Source organism: Sinohyriopsis cumingii, unplaced genomic scaffold (genome assembly GCF_028554795.1).
Source record: "Sinohyriopsis cumingii isolate HCF-2022 unplaced genomic scaffold, ASM2855479v2 utg002317l, whole genome shotgun sequence".
Taxonomy (NCBI): Eukaryota; Metazoa; Mollusca; class Bivalvia; order Unionida; family Unionidae; genus Sinohyriopsis; species Sinohyriopsis cumingii.
Genome location: NW_028316184.1, coordinates 333450 through 352726, shown reverse-complemented (window position 1 = coordinate 352726; position 19277 = coordinate 333450). Strand labels below are relative to the sequence as shown.

The 19277-nt window shown below is 32.5% G+C and overlaps 1 protein-coding gene across 2 annotated transcripts in view; it reads left to right on the top strand.

The window, feature by feature from the left end:
- Nucleotides 1–15013, top strand: part of LOC149770802 (trafficking protein particle complex subunit 14-like) — a 47177-nt gene extending 32164 nt beyond the window's left edge. The window contains exons 9-12 of one of the 2 annotated variants that reach the window (XM_089949106.1): nt 613–691; nt 6500–6569; nt 8641–8918; nt 14378–15013. In XM_089949106.1, the coding sequence (XP_089805232.1) occupies nt 613–691; nt 6500–6569; nt 8641–8918; nt 14378–14516 (566 nt within the window). In that variant the 3' untranslated portion in view covers nt 14517–15013. Of the gene's footprint in view, nt 1–612; nt 692–6499; nt 6570–8079; nt 8612–8640; nt 8919–14377 lie in introns of those variants that run through there. The other variant, XM_089949107.1, reaches the window with a different exon arrangement.
- The last annotated feature ends 4264 nt before the right edge of the window (nt 15014–19277 follow it).

The following is a 19277-nucleotide window of genomic DNA, read 5'->3' as shown; positions in this document are numbered from 1 at the left end:
ATTGATAAGACCTGGTAGAAGTTGGATTTTAAGCATCCAGTGTCATCTTTTATATCATTCATTGCCAGCTCAAGTTTTACTGTTGAAGGCCCTTAGGAGATAGCTTTAGTGAGTGTGGCCCAATTTCAGTGCACTCATCTCTAATACCTCCAGTTTTCATGGTTTCTTCTTTCCATATGACAAATTAGTTCATCATTTAAATTATTAGTTTATCGTTTCTATTATTAGTTCATTGTTTCTATTATTAGTTTATATGTTGTTTCCATTAATTCATGATACTGTTATTACTGTCAGCATTGAGATAACATGGTTAGAGATGCATACATGACTAAATCTGTTGACAAGGGTTAGCCATACATACATGACTAAATCTGTTGCATAATATACAACAGATAAAAGTGTAATTGTGGTAGTTATATAATCATTTAATAATAAAAAATTTGTGAATTTAGTTATGAAACTTAATGTGAAATTTGTAAATTATTTTTTGGCAGCAAATACTAAAGTGAGAGGTAATTTCATTAATAAAATTTTAACTAGTTAATGAAAAATAATTATAAATAAATTATAAAATGAAGCTAACATGTTATAATTTGTATATTTACTTTACAGGATTAAATGCTAAAGAGTTGCTGGAAGTCCAGAATCTTAAGAAGTTTGTCATTTGCCATGACCCTTACATTCAGCTTGGGTATACCTAGTTGTCTCCCTTATTATTGGTTCTTCAAGCTTTGTTTAGTTGTGGAAGGCTCTGTTCTTTGTTGTAAGTTTATTGAGTTATACTTTTAAAATTTCCTTTTTTTACTTAAAGTTTTGTTTAGCCTATTGTATTTGCTTGTTTATTTGCTTGCACCAAAAATGTTAAAACAGCATAAATTCAGATCTGACTGCTAATTGGGGCAAGATGATCTTTGGCCTTCAGGACACGCTTGTTGAAAGAGAGGATATGTTTATGGATTTCCTTAGTGTAATTATGGTAACATTTGCATTTGCAATTGAACAGTAATGAAAAATGTTGCCAAAAATTGATGCATACAGTGCACAGTTAAAATGTTATCAAATAAAATGTGCCAAAATTCCTGCATACAGTGCACACCTAAAATGTTATAAAATAAATGGTGCCAGAATTTATGTGTACAGTGCACAGCTAAAATGTTATCAAGTAAATGGTGCCAAAATTTATACATACTTAGCTGAAATGTTGTCAAATAAATAATGGCACAAATTGATGGATACAGTTCACATCTAAAATGCTTTCAGATAAATGGTGCCAAAAATGTATGCATATGGTAGACATCTTAAATATTGTCAGATGCCGTGTATTAAACTGTTGGAGGATTAAGACAGGACAACCCTCCTTCCCCCCCCCCCCCAAGAGGGCAGGTAGCACACAAGATAGGGCACTGCACACCTAGAGAGGGCTGGTCACCATCTAGGATTGGTATGGTGCAGTGCTCTCCTGAAACAGGCTAAGGATACATTGGAGCAGCTTATTTCTTGGGATCTTGAGTCACAGCAGATCAGAGTTTGTGCTATTTGCATTTTGGTGCATACCATAGACATGATCAAATATAGTAGCCATTTGTTGCAAGTCTTCTTTATGCCTGTTCTAGATGTTGTATATTTTGCTGTTGATGATTGTAAGGTAAGTCCATAACTTCATGTGTCTTTCATTTGAAGTTTGTAACCATTTTATTCCCCACCACAACAATGGCAGAGACTGGTAGTGTTACCCTAGACCATTTGTATATGTGTCAGACACACGTTGGTTAATTTTCATTTATTTCATTCATGCACTGTTGTTGGGCATTCTTGTTCCAAAGACACATTTTTAGTTTCAAATGAAGTCATTTGGAATAGATTGTATTATTTGGATTACAAAGAATACATTTATTTTACAGAATCTTATGATGATATTAACTTCTTCAGAATTATGACAGTATGAAAGGCTTTCAGTCTTTTCACAGAACAGAATACTTTCTATGAAAACAAATTAGTATTAAACCTTGAAAGAGGGCTTGTTTACTTTCAGGAAGTTGTTGAAGTGAATTGAGTGAACAGTTCTGTTGAACATCAGTTATTGATACCTTAGGTGTTAGAATTCTTATGCTTCCACCAAATCAATTAAAAGAGCTTATGGTATTATCCAGCCATCTAGTCCCATCGGTTGCAACTTTTGTTTATGCCCTATAACTTGGAAAGAATTAAATGGAATGAAACTGAATTTGGTATGAAGCTTTACATAGGAACATTCTGGTCATGTTCAATTTTCACAGAAAACAACAGTTGACTATTTTAGAGTTGTGGCCCCTATTTGACATCAAACATTGTCCTTTAGTTGCATCCTATTGGTGCACAATTCATATAATATGTACATATTTCTAGTTGGTTAATTGAAAGTTATGTTCCTCAAATATTGGTGACATATATACATGAGCAGTGGGTATTGTGAGTTGAAACTGTATTGCAGTATATTGTGATAAAACTATTGCAGTATGCAGTATATATCCATATTGCATCTTATATGTTCAAAGTGCAGATGCAGGAAAATATTGCTTCAAAATGGAGATGATTTGCAGTGCAGTAAAGGGGATTTTTGCCAACTTATTGACAAATTCACAATGGAATCTATTTCACCAAAGTTTTACATCAGTTAGGAAATTTTATGTATATGAAAATTAAAAGTGAAAGAAAAGAGAAAATTAAAAGTGAAAGAAGAGAGAAACAATTGCTGAAGATTGATTTTAGCTTCTTAGGAAAATTGTTGAATAATTTATGTGCTTCAAACAACTTCATGTACATCACTATGTAATTCACGAAACTGAAGTTTGTTTCTTAGAATCAACTCATTCTGACATAGTGTTTGAGAACAAAAAAGGCTGGTTTATATCATCAACTAATTGACAAAAGCATATTGGCTGGCATATATGCATTTAACCCCCCAAATGTTTATCCAAATTTGCAAACAGCATTTTCTCCTAGTCTCGATGTGAAAGCAACAAATGGTAGTAATATTTATTATTACAGGGTTAATCTTCTAATTTAATTTGAATCCTTAATACGTCATCCCTTCGAGATCATGTGCACTATACTTATTCAGCTACACTCCGAAATGAACACAATGCATAATTATTGAGCATGACTTCAACAGATGGCATAGAAAATCCTTGAGACCTTTGTTTTGAGAAACCTTGACCTTTTCTTCAAGCTGGAAATCGACATTGTCAGCAGTTTTTATTGCATCCTATGGTACTCTTAGGATGGGGTTTTAATGTATCACTTTTAATTTTATTGCTTCAGGGACACATATTTGTGCATTTTTGGAAGCCCTGGAGTTTCTGTGCTTTATTCCTCATTCTTTATGGCATGTTATGGCCATGTTGGAGTAGGAATGATGAGTTTCTGTGCCTTATCCCTCTTTATGGCAAGTACTGGATATACTACTGTAAGTCAGGTCTAACTGTGAATAGGCCCTCATCTGCATTCATATAATGCAGTGGTAGATAAGGGTGTATGTTGTTTGTTCTACTTATTAATTCAGACAAACTGTAAATATCCTGAGCAAATGGACCTGTTTTCCAGTTTTGTTGGCCTACATTTCAGTTGCCTTTAATGCGATGGAAGCAGGGAATACCAATTTCTGTTAAAAGGATGACAAGAATATTGAATGAAACAAAGCTTTCTAAACACTTTCTTCAGTATTAATATACTTGTATTCTTTTCATTAGAGAAACATACTTCAACTTAATCCGATTTTAGTATTTCTGGCTTCCATCACATTCCAGGTAACTAAATTGTTAGGTAGATAAAATGATAAATAATTTGAGTTTTGCAAGGTAGTACAAAGTTCAAAAATAAAAGTTTCATTAATGGGTGTCTTTTTGTTTAATGTTGTTCTTTGTGTCAATAATCACACACAAACATGTACTATACAACTATCTTCATTCCCATTCATTTTCCTAACTGTGAATTAAAAAAATCCACTTAAATTCAATGCATATGGTTACATGAAATTACACAGATGGTTACCATTACACTATACAGGGCTGATGATAATGATACGGTATATAATGGTGTTAATGTTGTAGATACATTGTACAGGTCTGATGATGTGTGTGTGTGTGTGTGATTTGGATTTTTAACGTAGCTATATATAAAAATCAGTCATATTTTTATGATGTCTGCAGTGTGGCAGTTTATATTGATGTCTAGCACTTGGGCATCATGCCGCAAACATGCAGCATGATGACCCACCAAGTCACATTATCATGACACCAGGCCGACCAGTCCTATCACTAACCTCTTAATGCTGAGCACATAGTGAGGCAGCTGTTAGTACCATCTGAAGCAGACGCTCTAACCACTAGGCCACTGGAGCGGTGTCTGATGATATTGATACAGTATATGGTGTTAAGACGATATACATGCTTGATATTGATACAGTGTATGGTGTTAGGAGTGTTGATACAGGATACAGCTTTGATTGTATTGATACAGTATATAGTATTAATGTTGTTTATACAGTATACAGGTTTGATTATATTGATACAGTATATAGTGTTAATGTTGTCGATACAGTATACAGGTTTGATGATATTGATACAGTATATAGTGTTAATGTTGTTGATACAGTATACAGGTTTGATGATATTGATACAGTATATAGTGTTAATGTTGTTGATACAGTGTACAGGTTTGATGATATTGATACAGTATATAGTGTTAATGTTGTTGATACAGTATACAGGTTTGATGATATTGATACAGTATATGGTGTTAATGTTGTTGATACAGTATACAGCTTTGATTATATTGATACAGTATATAGTGTTAATGTTGTTGATACAGTATACAGGTTTGATGATATTGATACAGTATATGGTGTTAATGTTGTTGATACAGTATACAGCTTTGATTATATTGATACAGTATATAGTGTTAATGTTGTTGATACAGTATACAGGTTTGATGATATTGATACAGTATATAGTGTTAATGTTGTTGATACAGTATACAGGTTTGATGATATTGATACAGTATATAGTGTTAATGTTGTTGATACAGTGTACAGCTTTGATGATATTGATACAGTATATAGTGTTAATGTTGTTGATACAGTATACAGGTTTGATGATATTGATACAGTATATAGTGTTAATGTTGTTGATACAGTATACAGGTTTGATGATATTGATACAGTATATAGTGTTAATGTTGTTGATACAGTATACAGGTTTGATGATATTGATACAGTATATAGTGTTAATGTTGTTGATACAATATAACAGGTTGCATATATTGATACTGCATATGGTGTTAATGTTGTTGATACATTATACAGGGTTGATGATATTGATACTGCATATGGTATTGATAGAGTATATGGTGTTAATGTTGTGATACAGTATACAGGTTTGATGATATTAATACAGTATATGGTGTTATTGTTGTTGAGACTGTATACACATCTGATGATATTGATACAGCATATTGTGTCAGCATTGTTGATACAGTATACAGGTTTGATGATATTGATAAAGCAAATGTTGATGATACAGTATATGGGGTTTATATTAATAAAGTATGTGATACAACATAGAAAGATGATAATTAAAAATGTAATGAAATGGATTTATGTCCTTGCTTAGTCAGTGGTCCACTGGTTTTGTATGCCCTTTGTGCTGCCTCAAACCAGTACAGCCTGATTTAGGTCAATATACCTGGCCATGGACCTATAACAAGGTCAATACAAAACTTCCATATAATAACCCCATAAAGTCCAGATATTAAATGCACAAAGGAAAATAAGTGCGTATAGTAAATAAGTGTACACTGAACTTTAAGTTTTTTTATTAGCTAAATAAGCATATATCGATATTATGCATGGAGAAATAAATAAAACTTCATGATTAGTTAAGAGTTTCTTTTTACGTGATTAGCAGTATACAGTACGTTATTCTATCACTTCCTTGTACTTCATGTTCTTCTTTAATCAATCATGTTTATTTTTTCTCTATTTGATGTAATAAAACAGTAGTAAACCTTTGTTTGGTAAACATGAAATTTTATGAACATAGACCTTGATTTGCCATCACATGATGCACCAGGCTCTGTGTTGTTTGTTCTACTGATTACTACTAACAAACATCATAGACCAAACTTTGCTGGTGCATTATGCAGTAGCAGATCTGGGTCTGTGCAGTTTTTAGGGTTTGATTGTTGAGAAATCAGGTTGAGACTATCTTGTTCTACCATTTTAACTCCATTCTTATTCAAGTTAGTATTTTTATAAATTTTCAGACTTTGAGCTAAATCTTGAGTTTTGTTGCTTAAAACGTTTTCAGAATAAAAGATCAAAGCACTCATTTGACAGCCATGTAAAAATTTTCATGTCAGGTGCTTTTATTGAAATATTACTGTGCTCAGTTATGGTGCTGACATGAACAGTGTATTTGCCTTTAGAATGGTGTCTCATGATGTGTTATATCAACTGTTTCAGGGCCTGTCCTACTGGTTGTACTCTTCAGGTTCAAGTTGGATTCCAGATCCTCCAACCTGGACTCTATGAGGTGAGACCATGAGATTCTCTCTTTGCTGATTTGGGCAATGATTAAACCCTGTCCTTCTGCATAGGATCATTACCATATCTACTAACCAGTTACGGTATAAAATGTAATGATAATCAGTTTATTAATTAAGGTTGTCCAAAAAACATGTGTAATGAGACTTGTAAATGGAAGACATACCACTGTTCCACTACTTTATACTTCATATTGACAAAATGAGAATCAAAATGGGCCTGATTATATATTTAATTCACCAAAATGAATCTACTGCTAGATATTTAAAACATTAAGATATACCAGCCATAACAAATTAGGTTAGAAAGATTAAATAAAATCATGATTAAAAAAAATGACTCAAGGAGTTGTAGCATATTATGTATATACTATTTGCTGAAAAATGTTTTTAATAATTTGTAATTGTTTCTGAAAAATCTGTTTTTATCAAAAATGATCAGTATAACTCTGCTTGATGTAATTCGTTGATGAGCATTATGTCTTATTACAAGACCATGTCATTCAGATGCAACAATAATAAAGCTTTAAAACTCTAAAACTGATTACTTATAACTTTTTCCTTCTTTTATCAGTTAATTTTCTCCAGTATTGGAAATGCTAGAAGTTGAAAATCAACTTGTTTTCATAGAAAGAACATACAGTATTGTTTTCTTTGGAAAATATACTTGATATTCATGGGTGCAGGAGAGATATTAATCATAAGATGAAAGTTGCACTGCATTACCATGCTGTCTGCATACATTGCATTGATCATCAGAAATAATTTATGGTTTGTCAGAAGTAGTCAGCCATCATTATAGGAATAGTTAGGCCATGCACTGGAGTTAGACGGGAGAAAGAAAAAAACTGTGGTTTGACAGTGGCTCAGACCTGGGACCTAACATGAACCCATTGCTCAGCCAACTGCCCTATCTGAGCCAAAATGTCTATCTGGTTCCTGTGGTATGGCACACTTGTTTTAATAAGACAGTTCCCCATGTCTCCATTAACTATGTTCATGCAGCATTTCTGCGGTCAAATGTAAAACTTTTTATTCACTTTGACTGGTATATATTGTTATGTATATTTGTATTGTGTGATTGATCTTTGTCCATAATAGAGAATAGGAGTTGAGCCTACCTAACTTAATGTCTTTTTTTGTAAACAAGATATTACATAGCCAATTTTTGTTTATGATTTAGATTATATTTTAAGATCAGTATTACTGAGTTCAGGACATTGGTATTCCCCTGGGAAAATCGGGCATAACCTGCTCTTTGCATTCAATACATAGGTTTTAGCAATAGACCTGATATTGTTGACAATTTGAATTTTCTAGAAATAAACTTTTGACCCTCAATCTTGTCCTCATATTGTGAACTAGGTTTACAAATTATTTATTCCTATCTTAACATCACTCTTTAGAGGAATTAATTTTAGTTGTTTCAGTTAATATTGAGAGGATTTTTTTATTTATTTTATTCAATGGAAATAAAAAGTGCTCATTAATTTTTTTCAGACTAAATCACTAGTTTGGGATTATTGTGAGTTTATTTAGAGACATTTTGGACTATATCATTGTGATACATCAAGACTTGTAGCACATCATCACTTCCAGACTAATGGTACATCAGCACTTTCAAGATTGGAGTTCATTTGGAATACTCTGCACATTTGGACTTGTGATAGAACTTTAGGACTATTTGGAATTTAATTTACAATACTGTTAGTTCTTTTAAAATTTTCATTTTGCATTCTATGGAAATAAATTATTTGTTGAATTTTACAAAACTTGTTGGTTTTCGCTCCTTTCTATTAGTTTAAGATCATAGAGTTGTAATAATTTGTATGAGCTCACTACTGCCATCAAATAAATTTTTCACCTGGGATCAATATGTAGTGTGTTATACAGATTTGAACTTGGGACCATCTCAAAGCAAGTTGCATGCTCCACCACCCAGTTGACACCTTTTGCAGGTTCCAGTGGCAGTTAAGCAATTGCATAAGTTTTTATTGTCAGATTCTTTTACATAAATTATTTCCTGTTTAGGATCTAGTTCAGTAGTTTTGAAATTTGCAGCTTGGAAGATACATGAAGCTGAATCTGAGGTACAACTTGCCAAATGAAGATGGCCAGTCTCTCCCCTGCCTTCTGACACCCCAGTCCGCTGACGATCAGCTGATTGCCTCAGAGGAATTGTGGCGAGACCGTAGTGGGAGCACATCATCCTGGACTGAAGATGATGTTCGTGGCAGGAATGCTGCAGAGAGGAGACAGTCATTTGCTGCAAAATCCTATTCCTTTGGAGACTTGGTTCACACAACGTCCACTGAATCAGATGAGGCTCAGAGAAAAAAGTAAGACTTTTGTTGTTAGAACGTCTTGCACAGGTATTCAAACTTGACTATGAAATGAATTGAATAATTTTTTCCGTGAACTTCTAGTTGTGAGTGGCAGATTTATTATTTAGTGAGTTGTATAAATTTCATGTCAAAGAATACGGTTTTGTTTGGTGTTTATGGCACAGCGTCACAGTGCAATCAGAGTTAAGTGCCTTGCCTGAAGGCAAAACCATGGTAGTTGACTTGCGTTGGTCAGATGTTAGGATTTGGACCCACACCCTTTCAGTTGTGAGTCCAGAATCAAATACATCTGATATCTTGACAGATCATAAAAGTTAAGTGTAGAATCCCATAAAACTATCAACTCATGGCACCCCCAAAATATTTTGGTTTTGAGAAGTTTTCGGTTTACTGAGGATTTTGCATATGTGAAAAAGTCTTTTTCTAAGTACTTATATGATGAGAGAGCAAGGATGTAATTATGAGAGCATCACTATGTGTGTGTAAGAGTGTTCTTAATTAAGAAAGCTGTTATTCTTTTTTTTTAATACATGTATTTAATGAGACTTAGCTGAACAGTATATATTCCTTCTGAAAATCGCATCCAGTCAGATAAATAAAGTTATTCCACATATATAAATAGTACAAGAAACATGAGAGGGATGAGATACATTTATAGCTTTACTACAAGTCCATTGGAATTATGAATGATACTCCACAATGTTTAAATACTCCATATAATTCACAGTTCTTGAGCATGGGTTCAAGAAGGCATGGAACATATCTTTTTTTTCTTGCTTATTTTTTAACTAGTGTGGCTTTTGTTATTGACTATATATGTTGTGCCATTGACTCCATTTCTTGTGCCATAGACAAATAATGCTCATCCTTAGCAATTGTGAAGTTTTTTAATTTCTGTTTAGGATCTAAAAATTCAGAGTATGTCACAAAGTGGACCTAATTTTTGTACTGCTTTGCTGATCTGCATAAGTAAAATATCAAAAAAGTGAAGCCACATTCATGGTTAATAAAGTCCTGATATTTAATTATAAAACACGCAAGCATTGCTCTGTCGATCTTGTATAAATATGAATAGCATCAATCACAATTTGATAATAAGCAGAAAAACATAAATTACTTATGTACGTGTGGGGTGGGTGGGCTGGTTGATGTGGGGTTGATTGGCAGATTGTACCTTCTTACAAGGTGTCTTTGGTTACCATTATCTAGAGGGTGATAGCCCTCAGTGTTGTTGCCTGGATTGAGAGAATATTAAATATTAAGTAAATATTAAGTGTGAAACTTACAGATGGAATAAACAGAGATCTGAGCAGATATATAGAACAGAATGACACGAGCCCCCATACATGAAATACAACAATTTAATCAATTACATAAACAACTGTGATAATATATTATATTAGGAAGATACACTTTTCTTTTGAAATAAATAAATTCAAAGAATTTCAAACACAATCATACTTATATAAATATACTTATATAAATAGCCGATCTGTTTTAAAAGATAGAATTGGTTCATCATAGAATCGAGTGAACAGTCGAAGTCATTGTCATGTACAACTTCGTAACCAACTTATTTCCAGTTCACTCCATCTTCACTGTGGCTGTTCTTGGTCTTTTTGCTTTTTCCTTTTACAAAGTCTCTATTGTCTCGCCTCTTTTGGCCCTCAGACTTTGTGTGGGTTGGTGGATATGTAGGTACATAGATACGTAGATACTTGAATAAGTAGTTATGTGGATATATCAGTGGAGCTATTTCCCCTTTCAAAATAAACAGAGAAGCAACCTAAATTTTCTTTCAGTTATCCTACTGGAAATAGATCATTACTTCCCTCTCATTATGTCAGATATTGTCCTATTGGAATTCAAACAGATACCAAAGGCTATCTGGTCAAGCCAAACATGGCAGATCATAAACAAACCTAGTTTCATAAGATTAATGTACTTCCTAACAGTTATTTCATCGCTGACTCAGATTAACATCACATGAGACATAACAGTTCTGTTCTTGTCTCAGTTGCACAAATTATTGAATGAAATTCATTACATGGCTTAACTACATTATTTTCAGTGAATACACACATTCAGGTCTTTAGCAAACATGAAATCTCACTTCATAGCTTAATGTTAATTTCAGTCAATATGCACTCAAGTCTTTATCATATGTGAAATCATCTAAGATCAGAGAATTTACACGGATTCTCGTAACTCATATCAACTAAAGTAATGCATGAAATTCTTAAATTACATGATTCCTTATAACAGTCAGGATGACAAATTCAAACAATTCGTCAAACTTATATAAAGAAGATCATTGTACGAATTCGAACAGATGAACTCACAGTTATACTAATATCAAGAAAATTGATCTATGGATTTAAAAAAATAAATTCATGCAAATGTAAGTAAATAAATTACATTGGTATCAACAAATTACATGAGATTGATGCAAATACATTGTGCTTTCAAACTTTTCTCACTTCTACCGCCAGAATTGTGTCCATCAACTTTCCAGACATCCAGTCCCTTGGATAAATGTTTTACAAGAGAGTTTCTTCTAAATTCGATCTTGAAGTCTCCTATTTTTCTTTCCTCTTGCAGGAAAGCGTAGACTGACTTAATTTTACGATGGGGCATATTAAATCAAGAAATTTTGTTTGGGGAACACGCCTCTTATTTAGCATAACCAATCAGGATTAAATATGTCTACCATCTTTTATAACTAGGCACCAAAATTGCATTCAGCCTGACTTCTAGATTTCCAAATAACTGATCCTGGACAATTTCAACTCTGACATGTTCGATACAAAGATCAAAGTTAACCTTTTCCCTTCCAGTCTGTCTGATGGTTAAATAAAGAAGGCTTAATTAAGAATCACTTCCTCTTACAACACAGACATTAAAAATCATTGCAGTATAGCAATTTAACATGCACCTGTCCCCATAAATCTAATTATTTTGTTTTCTTTCCCAAATTAATGTGCTCTGTATAGATTAACAGAAATTTGCACCCTTACAGTACAGGTGTTTAGTTATTAATAATTCACTTTAAAAAGTAGCTCTTTTCTGTGGTCCGGAGAGTTCAGATAACCGTATTATCAATCTTAATCCATGTCGGCACAGGGTTTTAAGTATATTTTAACCTCACATGCCCTTGGAACATTTTGGGGTCTTTGTCTTGGAGAGCAGCCCACTACAGTACCTGCTAACTGTACTTAATCTGTGTCAGGAATTTAGTTGCTAAGATAATATATCCAAGTTTTAATTGCTTTTCTGATTCATTTGGAAGGAAAGGTTTTAGCATAAAATTGAAATTTGGGATTACAAATTTGTTTCATCATTTGGAGTTGTAGGGTTTTAGGTTTACTGGGATAAAATGATATAAAAGAAGAAAAGATTAGTTATAAATTCAGTCTTGAAGGGATTACAGTATGCTGAGGTTTCTGTTTTGACGAGTTTCACTGTAGTAAACTTTAAATGTAACAGTTAAACTTGAAACCAGTAATTGCAGAGTGGATTAAAAAGGAACAATGCTTCTTGGTCATTTTCAAGATCCATTGCATTTCTTGAATATATTCTTGAGTTCAGTATATGTATACAATGTTGTAAAAATAATCAATTCTCCAAAATCTTCATGGATATAGTGTATTTTTAAAATCAAAGAAATTAAATTTTATTTTCAAAATCTTCATGAATACAGTGTAGTTTTAAAATCTATGAAAGTGAATCACATTTTCAAAATCTCCTTGATTACAGTGTATGTTTAAAATCTAGGAAAGTGAATCACATTTTCAAAATCTTCACAAATAACAGTTGATGTTTACATTCTAGGAATATGAATTACATTTTCAAAATCTTCATATCACTGAGTGTTACAGTACTACTCCTAGTCTACAAGACCAGGGTTTTCCTAAAGTCAAAATAGTCAGACTGGATGGTCTGGTAAAAATGTTTAAGATGAGATGAGGTGAGGTGACAATATTAATAAAAAAATTAATAATCAAACTCATTGCACCTGGAATATAAAATATCAAACTCCAATATTGCTTCACTGAAATTTATATTCGTTTCATTTTAATAAAATTACTATCCTTATATAACATTCAGCTGTTGAATGTGTCACAAAGCATATCAAATTCTTTATCAGAGCATGAATTCAAGTCAATACAGGGTCATGTAATTAAGTTACTTTCTATGGAACATAATATAATCTTTAGGTACGGAAATATATTCCTACTAGCCATAAGTGTATAGTCCAAAAATTTAAACATCCACAGGACCTGAAACATCAGTTAGATAGCTCTGTTGTTTAGGTCAGCTAGGTTTAATCATAATTTTAAACAAGATCAGGTGATCCAGGGTTTCAGAGTGAATGAGAATATACTGTTGTTAAATGTTATTTTGAGTGAGATCAATGGAAATTGCATTCAGACATAGAAAGGAGTAATGATTTTGGATATTTTTACTTAATATAAACAGCTACGTGAAAGACTGAGCTTCTAATATTACAAGAGTATTTTGTTGCCAGGAAAATTGTAATTAAAATCCCTACTGTTGGTTATTATAAAATACTGATTCCAGCTATTCTTTGATTTAAACAACTACTTTAACAAAGTTGGGAAATTAAGTTTCTTAACAAAAAAGTCTTTGAGAGAATTGAATGTCAGTACAGTACCAGCCAAATCAGTTGCACATGCAGTATAAAATATTCCTCTTTTATATAGTCACATGCATTATAAAAATATAGTACACTTGGTCACATGCAATATAAAATATATTCCACTTGGTTACATGTATTATGTGAATATATTCCACTTGGTCACATGTATTATGTGAATATATTCCACTTGGTCACATGTATTATGTGAATATATTCTACTTGGTTACATGTATTATGTGAATATATTCTACTTGGTTACATGTATTATGTGAATATATTCTACTTGGTTACATGTATTATGTGAATATATTCCACTTGGTCACATGTATTATGTGAATATATTCTACTTGGTTACATGTATTATGTGAATATATTCTACTTGGTTACATGTATTATGTGAATATATTCCACTTGGTCACATGCAATATAAAAAGATATTCTACTTGGTTACATGCACTATAAACATATAATCCACTTGGTCACATGCAGGATAAACATATTTGTCACATGCATTATAAAAATACATTCCACTTTGTCACATGCCAAATAAAGATATATTCCATTTGGTTACATGCAGTATAAAAATATATTCCACTTCATTTCATTCAATATAAAAATCTATTCATGCACTATAAACGGATATTCCACTTGATCAAGCTGTTGCAATACATATTTTATTAATTGTACATCTTTCTTATTGTAGCAAGCCATCACTTTGATTGCTACAGTCATTATTTGGTATTTCTGGTTTGGAAAGATCTATCAATAATTCACTGCTTACTTGGCATTTCAGGTTTAGAATGGTTGAGAGGTCATCAACAGTATTGGTATGGCAGCGTAAGAATACCAGCCGTGGTGTGACCTTAACACTGAGTCCCAACAATTTCTTTAAGAACAGTCTACAGGTGTATGTGAGGCACAAGGAAATCTAACATCTTAGCAGTGATGGCTACCTCAGAGCACTTGCTTGAACCTTTAGAGCAGTAAGGGATTTGTCTATGCCACATAATGCAGAGTACTTAAAATTTATTATACATAACAGTTTGGAATAAATAAACTTGACCTGAGGGGTCAGTAATGTGGATAGGCGTAAAACCATAATGCATGTAAATTTCCAGTGATTGATTCATTTTGGTTGTATGTTTGACCCCAGAAATTTGATGGTTGAAATAAATGTTTAATCTTTTGTACATTCTTTGATAAGATGGGAAGAAATGCTTGTGAGGAAAGATTTGTTTGTAGAATCACCAAATGATGCATAGTTTGTTTAGAATGTGAACAAAATTAAACAAAACTGTATATACAAACCATAAATGCTTGTGTATTGTAAGATTTAGTAGTATCTTATGAGGATCCCATGATAAATGCATCTTGAAGATGTACAAATTTGATAACTTTTTTCTTCAGTGGATTAAAAATTTGAATTGTAGTGTTTTTTTCTTTTTAATTTATTTAAGATTTACTTCCCTTTATCTAATGTTTATACCATTCAGCAGTATGAATTAATGTGGTTCAAGATAGTTCATTCAGAATTGGGATTTGTCATCATGAAATAGTATTTTGGAATGTTTTCTTACATTAATTGCACACCATTTCATTTCAATACATCATTTAAGAAAGTAAGATGTCAACTTTTGTGTTCATTTTCCCTACAAAGAGGATGGGGGAGAGATAGAAAAGAAGTCATATGTTCTATAATCAAGTTTAGTGCTATTTTTATGATTGTTAAATACAAAAAATTACATTGCTTTTTACAGAATTCTGACCATATATTCACACATGATCCTTGAAAAACATGGGAAAAGTTGAATTTCTTTTGCTTAGCCTGAAACAAATTATGACTTGGTGGACTTGTGCTGATCCATTACTGATAAAATTAATCATTTTATCCAATATTTCACTATATTAACATATGAAAAGAAGCCGTCTACTGTGGAAGACTTTGCCAGTTTTCGACTGTTACCTATTTATGAAATAATAAAAGTCCCAATATTTTCATAACTTTTAAAATCATTTTAATAACCAGACATGAAAATATGCAAACAACATTAGTCTAATGTGACTATTTTTAACTTTTCACACCACTTCTCCCTATTTTCACCAACATTGTCTATTTTGGCTGGAGAGGTAATTTCGACCATGAAAGGATATTAATAAAATGTTAAAAAAAAAGACTTCTAGCAAGCAAGATTTTTTTATATTAACTTTCAATTGGGATGTTTCAAAATGAAAATTCTGGGGCAGCCTTTGAAAGCTGGGGCTACCAGGCAGACCTAATTAATATAGCCTAATTAAGACTAATTTATTCCATTGATGAAAGTGGAATTTCTGTTAAAAAATAAATTTGACAGCAAAGAGGTACCATCTGTACTTGCTTATAAGACAAGTCAAACAGATAACTGCCCAGACTCAAATCTAACATCTCAATATGTGCCAACAGATCAGGGTCTGTGCAGTTTGTTAGGAGTAATCAGTATAACAAATAATGTAGACCCTGATCTTCAGATGCATTATTCTACAGCAGAGCAAGATATTTGTTGCTAGCAGATTGACTCGACTTATAAGCGTGTACATATGGTAGTTTAGGATAGAACAGGAGATTTGGCAAATTTGGTCAGGAGTTTTGACATCAGATCAAGAGGATTTTAATCAACCTGATTGTTAGCATGCAGCTGGATAAATATGACACAATTCCTTCTCCTGTATTAAAATATCACATCAGTCCTTTCACAGTATTGTGTTGCCTTTCATACTGACTGTCTTTCACAGCATTGTGTTGCCTTTCATACTGACCGTCTTTCACAGTATTGTGTTGCCTTTCATACTGACCATCTTTTAGAGTATTGTGTTGCCTTTCATACTGACCATCTTTCACATTATTGTGTTGCCTTTCATACTGACCGTCTTTCACAGTATTGTGATGCCTTTCATACTGACCATCTTTCACAGTATTGTGTTGCCTTTCATTCTGACCATCTTTCACAGTATTGTGTTGTCTTTAATACTGACCTTATATGAAGTACACAAATGTTTGGTCTTTCTTAGTATCTGGATCATTATCTGGATTATATTTGTGGCATTCCACATCATTGTTAATCTCGACACTTAGGAGACAATGTGATAAAATTTCCTTTCAGTATCTGCGTTGGAATGTGGCAATGTCAGTACAACTTTATACAGTCCACTGAGAAGTTTAAATTATTTCCTGCACTTAAATGTGGCAATGTCAGTGCAACTTTACACAGTCCAATGAGAAGTTTAAATTATTTCCTGCATTGGAATGTGGCAATGTCAGTACAACTTTACACAGTCCACCGACAAGTTTAAATTATTTCCTGCCTGTGTGTAGATTCAGATTGCTGACTGTCTGCCAGAACTACTCAAGATTGGTGCTGTATGGATTGAATTTAGAAACTTCATGTTAAAGTCAACTTTAAAGGAATCAGAATACATATTCATGTCCTTTGAACTTGATTCCAACCACTGAAATTCTTATTAACAGTCATTATTAAATTTTGTGTGATGTTTTGGTTGTTTAGATTTTGGTGTTTTAGCATTGGAGATAAAGCACACTTAGAGATCTTGGCAAACTTTTAATATTGAAACAAAATGGTCTTGTTAAGCTATTTTATAATGAATAATCAAACCATAATTAATTAACATCTTGAATCGTTTTTGAAGTACTACTGATCACACATAGTATAATCCATCTAAAAAAAACTTAAAACAACAAAGCAAACCAACCTTGCTGAAAGAATCCAAGTAATGTTAATCGTTTTATGCTGCTTGAGCTATTTAGTAATCCAACAATATTACATTAATGTCTTTTATCCTCTCTGAATTATTTCTGGTCACACATAATATAATCCAGTAATTAGTTTTAGGTTATTGTCTGTCAAATTAAAAGAAAAAGTCATGCACCGAATAATTGCTGATCACACATAGTATAATCTGATAATTACTTTTAGGTTATTGTCTGTCAAATTAACAGTAAAAAAGTCATAGAATGCCTAAGACAGTTCAAAGTCACACGATCACAGACTTTACCATGAATATACCAGTACTACATGGGAATCAGTGTGTAAATAAAAATAACATTTTTTTCCCAGCCTTTTTTTAAGTAACAATTTTGAGTATGCAGGAGATTTTAGTCAATGTTGATATGGATGGGAGACACTCCTGATATTGGAAGAAATGTACACCTAGATGTGAGGTTCCTATGCATGATTCTTTTAGCTCTTGAATATACTGTTGCATTGGCTGAAATGGGTTTGTGGGTTATTTTATATGAATAAAATTTGTTACTTACTTTGGTCTTTCGCACATTGAAAATGTAATCTTATAAATGACTGAATTCAAATCAGCCTGATATGAATAAATCCATGAATAAAGAAGTCATTGAACCTTCTTTCATTCTTTCTCATTATTAGCATCCCTTCACTGCAGGTTTTAGGCAATACTGAACTGTTGTAGCATTGCCTCCTGAAAGGGTTCTTCTCTCATTCTCAGTACATACCATTTTTGTGTCTTGTGTTGTTTTTTCTACCGATTATTCCTAACAAAATGCATTGACCCAGATCTGCCAGTGCATTATGTGACAGCAGATATGGATTTGTGCTGATTGCAGTTGGACTTGACTTTCAAGGAAGTTTATACTGTATATATACTATTAGAAATTACTGGTGGATATGTGATTTTTCAGATTATACTGGAAGGCATGGTATTTTAGGTTTAAATAATTGATGCTTTGAAGTCTAATAAATATATTCTTCTTCTTTTATTATTAACAATTTATTTCTATAGGTGTTTTATTTACGACATGTATGATTTGTTTAAGAGTCAGATAGAGGGAAGAAATATGGTTTGGTTTACATTCCTATTGAATTCATTTAAGATTCCTCACAGTTACTTCCCTTTAATATTTCTTGATAAAATTTATTATTTTTAGAGATATTTCAGAAAGAGGATGCATATAATTAGTTATTCTGCAGTATTTTCTATCAACAACATAGCTGTTTGGATAACTTTATGCTGCATTGTAAGCAATAACTTCTGTTTTCTGTAATTAAACCAGTCTGGACAATGGGTGGGTGGGTGTGGGATGGAGTCTTACCTGAGTGCATATTTGAAACGAAATTTACAAGAAACATACAGTGACATATCTTTTCAAACTACTGAAATTATTATATGATTGCATAAATTTAATTTCAAATGAGTACTAATGGAAGATCCTGTATGTCACATGACATACCATTTTAGTTTTTTTTTTAAAGAAACCATATAAAAGCAAAGTGAAAAGATTTTGCAATACATTTGAATTCCACATTCATTATGCCTTGGTATTACATATTGATTAAAAGCAGTAAAAAGTTTATTGTTTTCCTTTAATTTCTAAAAGAAGAACAATGCATTAAATGGGTATCTGCCAATGATAGTGTCAAACCAGGAAGTATTGTGGATAGCTTTCTAAACGAACATTACAGTTCATTCCGTATTTTATACAGTAATAAAATAATATAGGCAATCAAATGATCTCAAATACTTATAAATGTTCAAAAACGGATTTAAGCATATTTTGGCAATCATTGGGAAAAAATGACAGATAAAACAAATGAGATCGAGAAGATGAAGAATGTTGAAAATAAGTCTTCACCTTTATTAGGGTACATGATTTTGAACTGTATATTAATCAA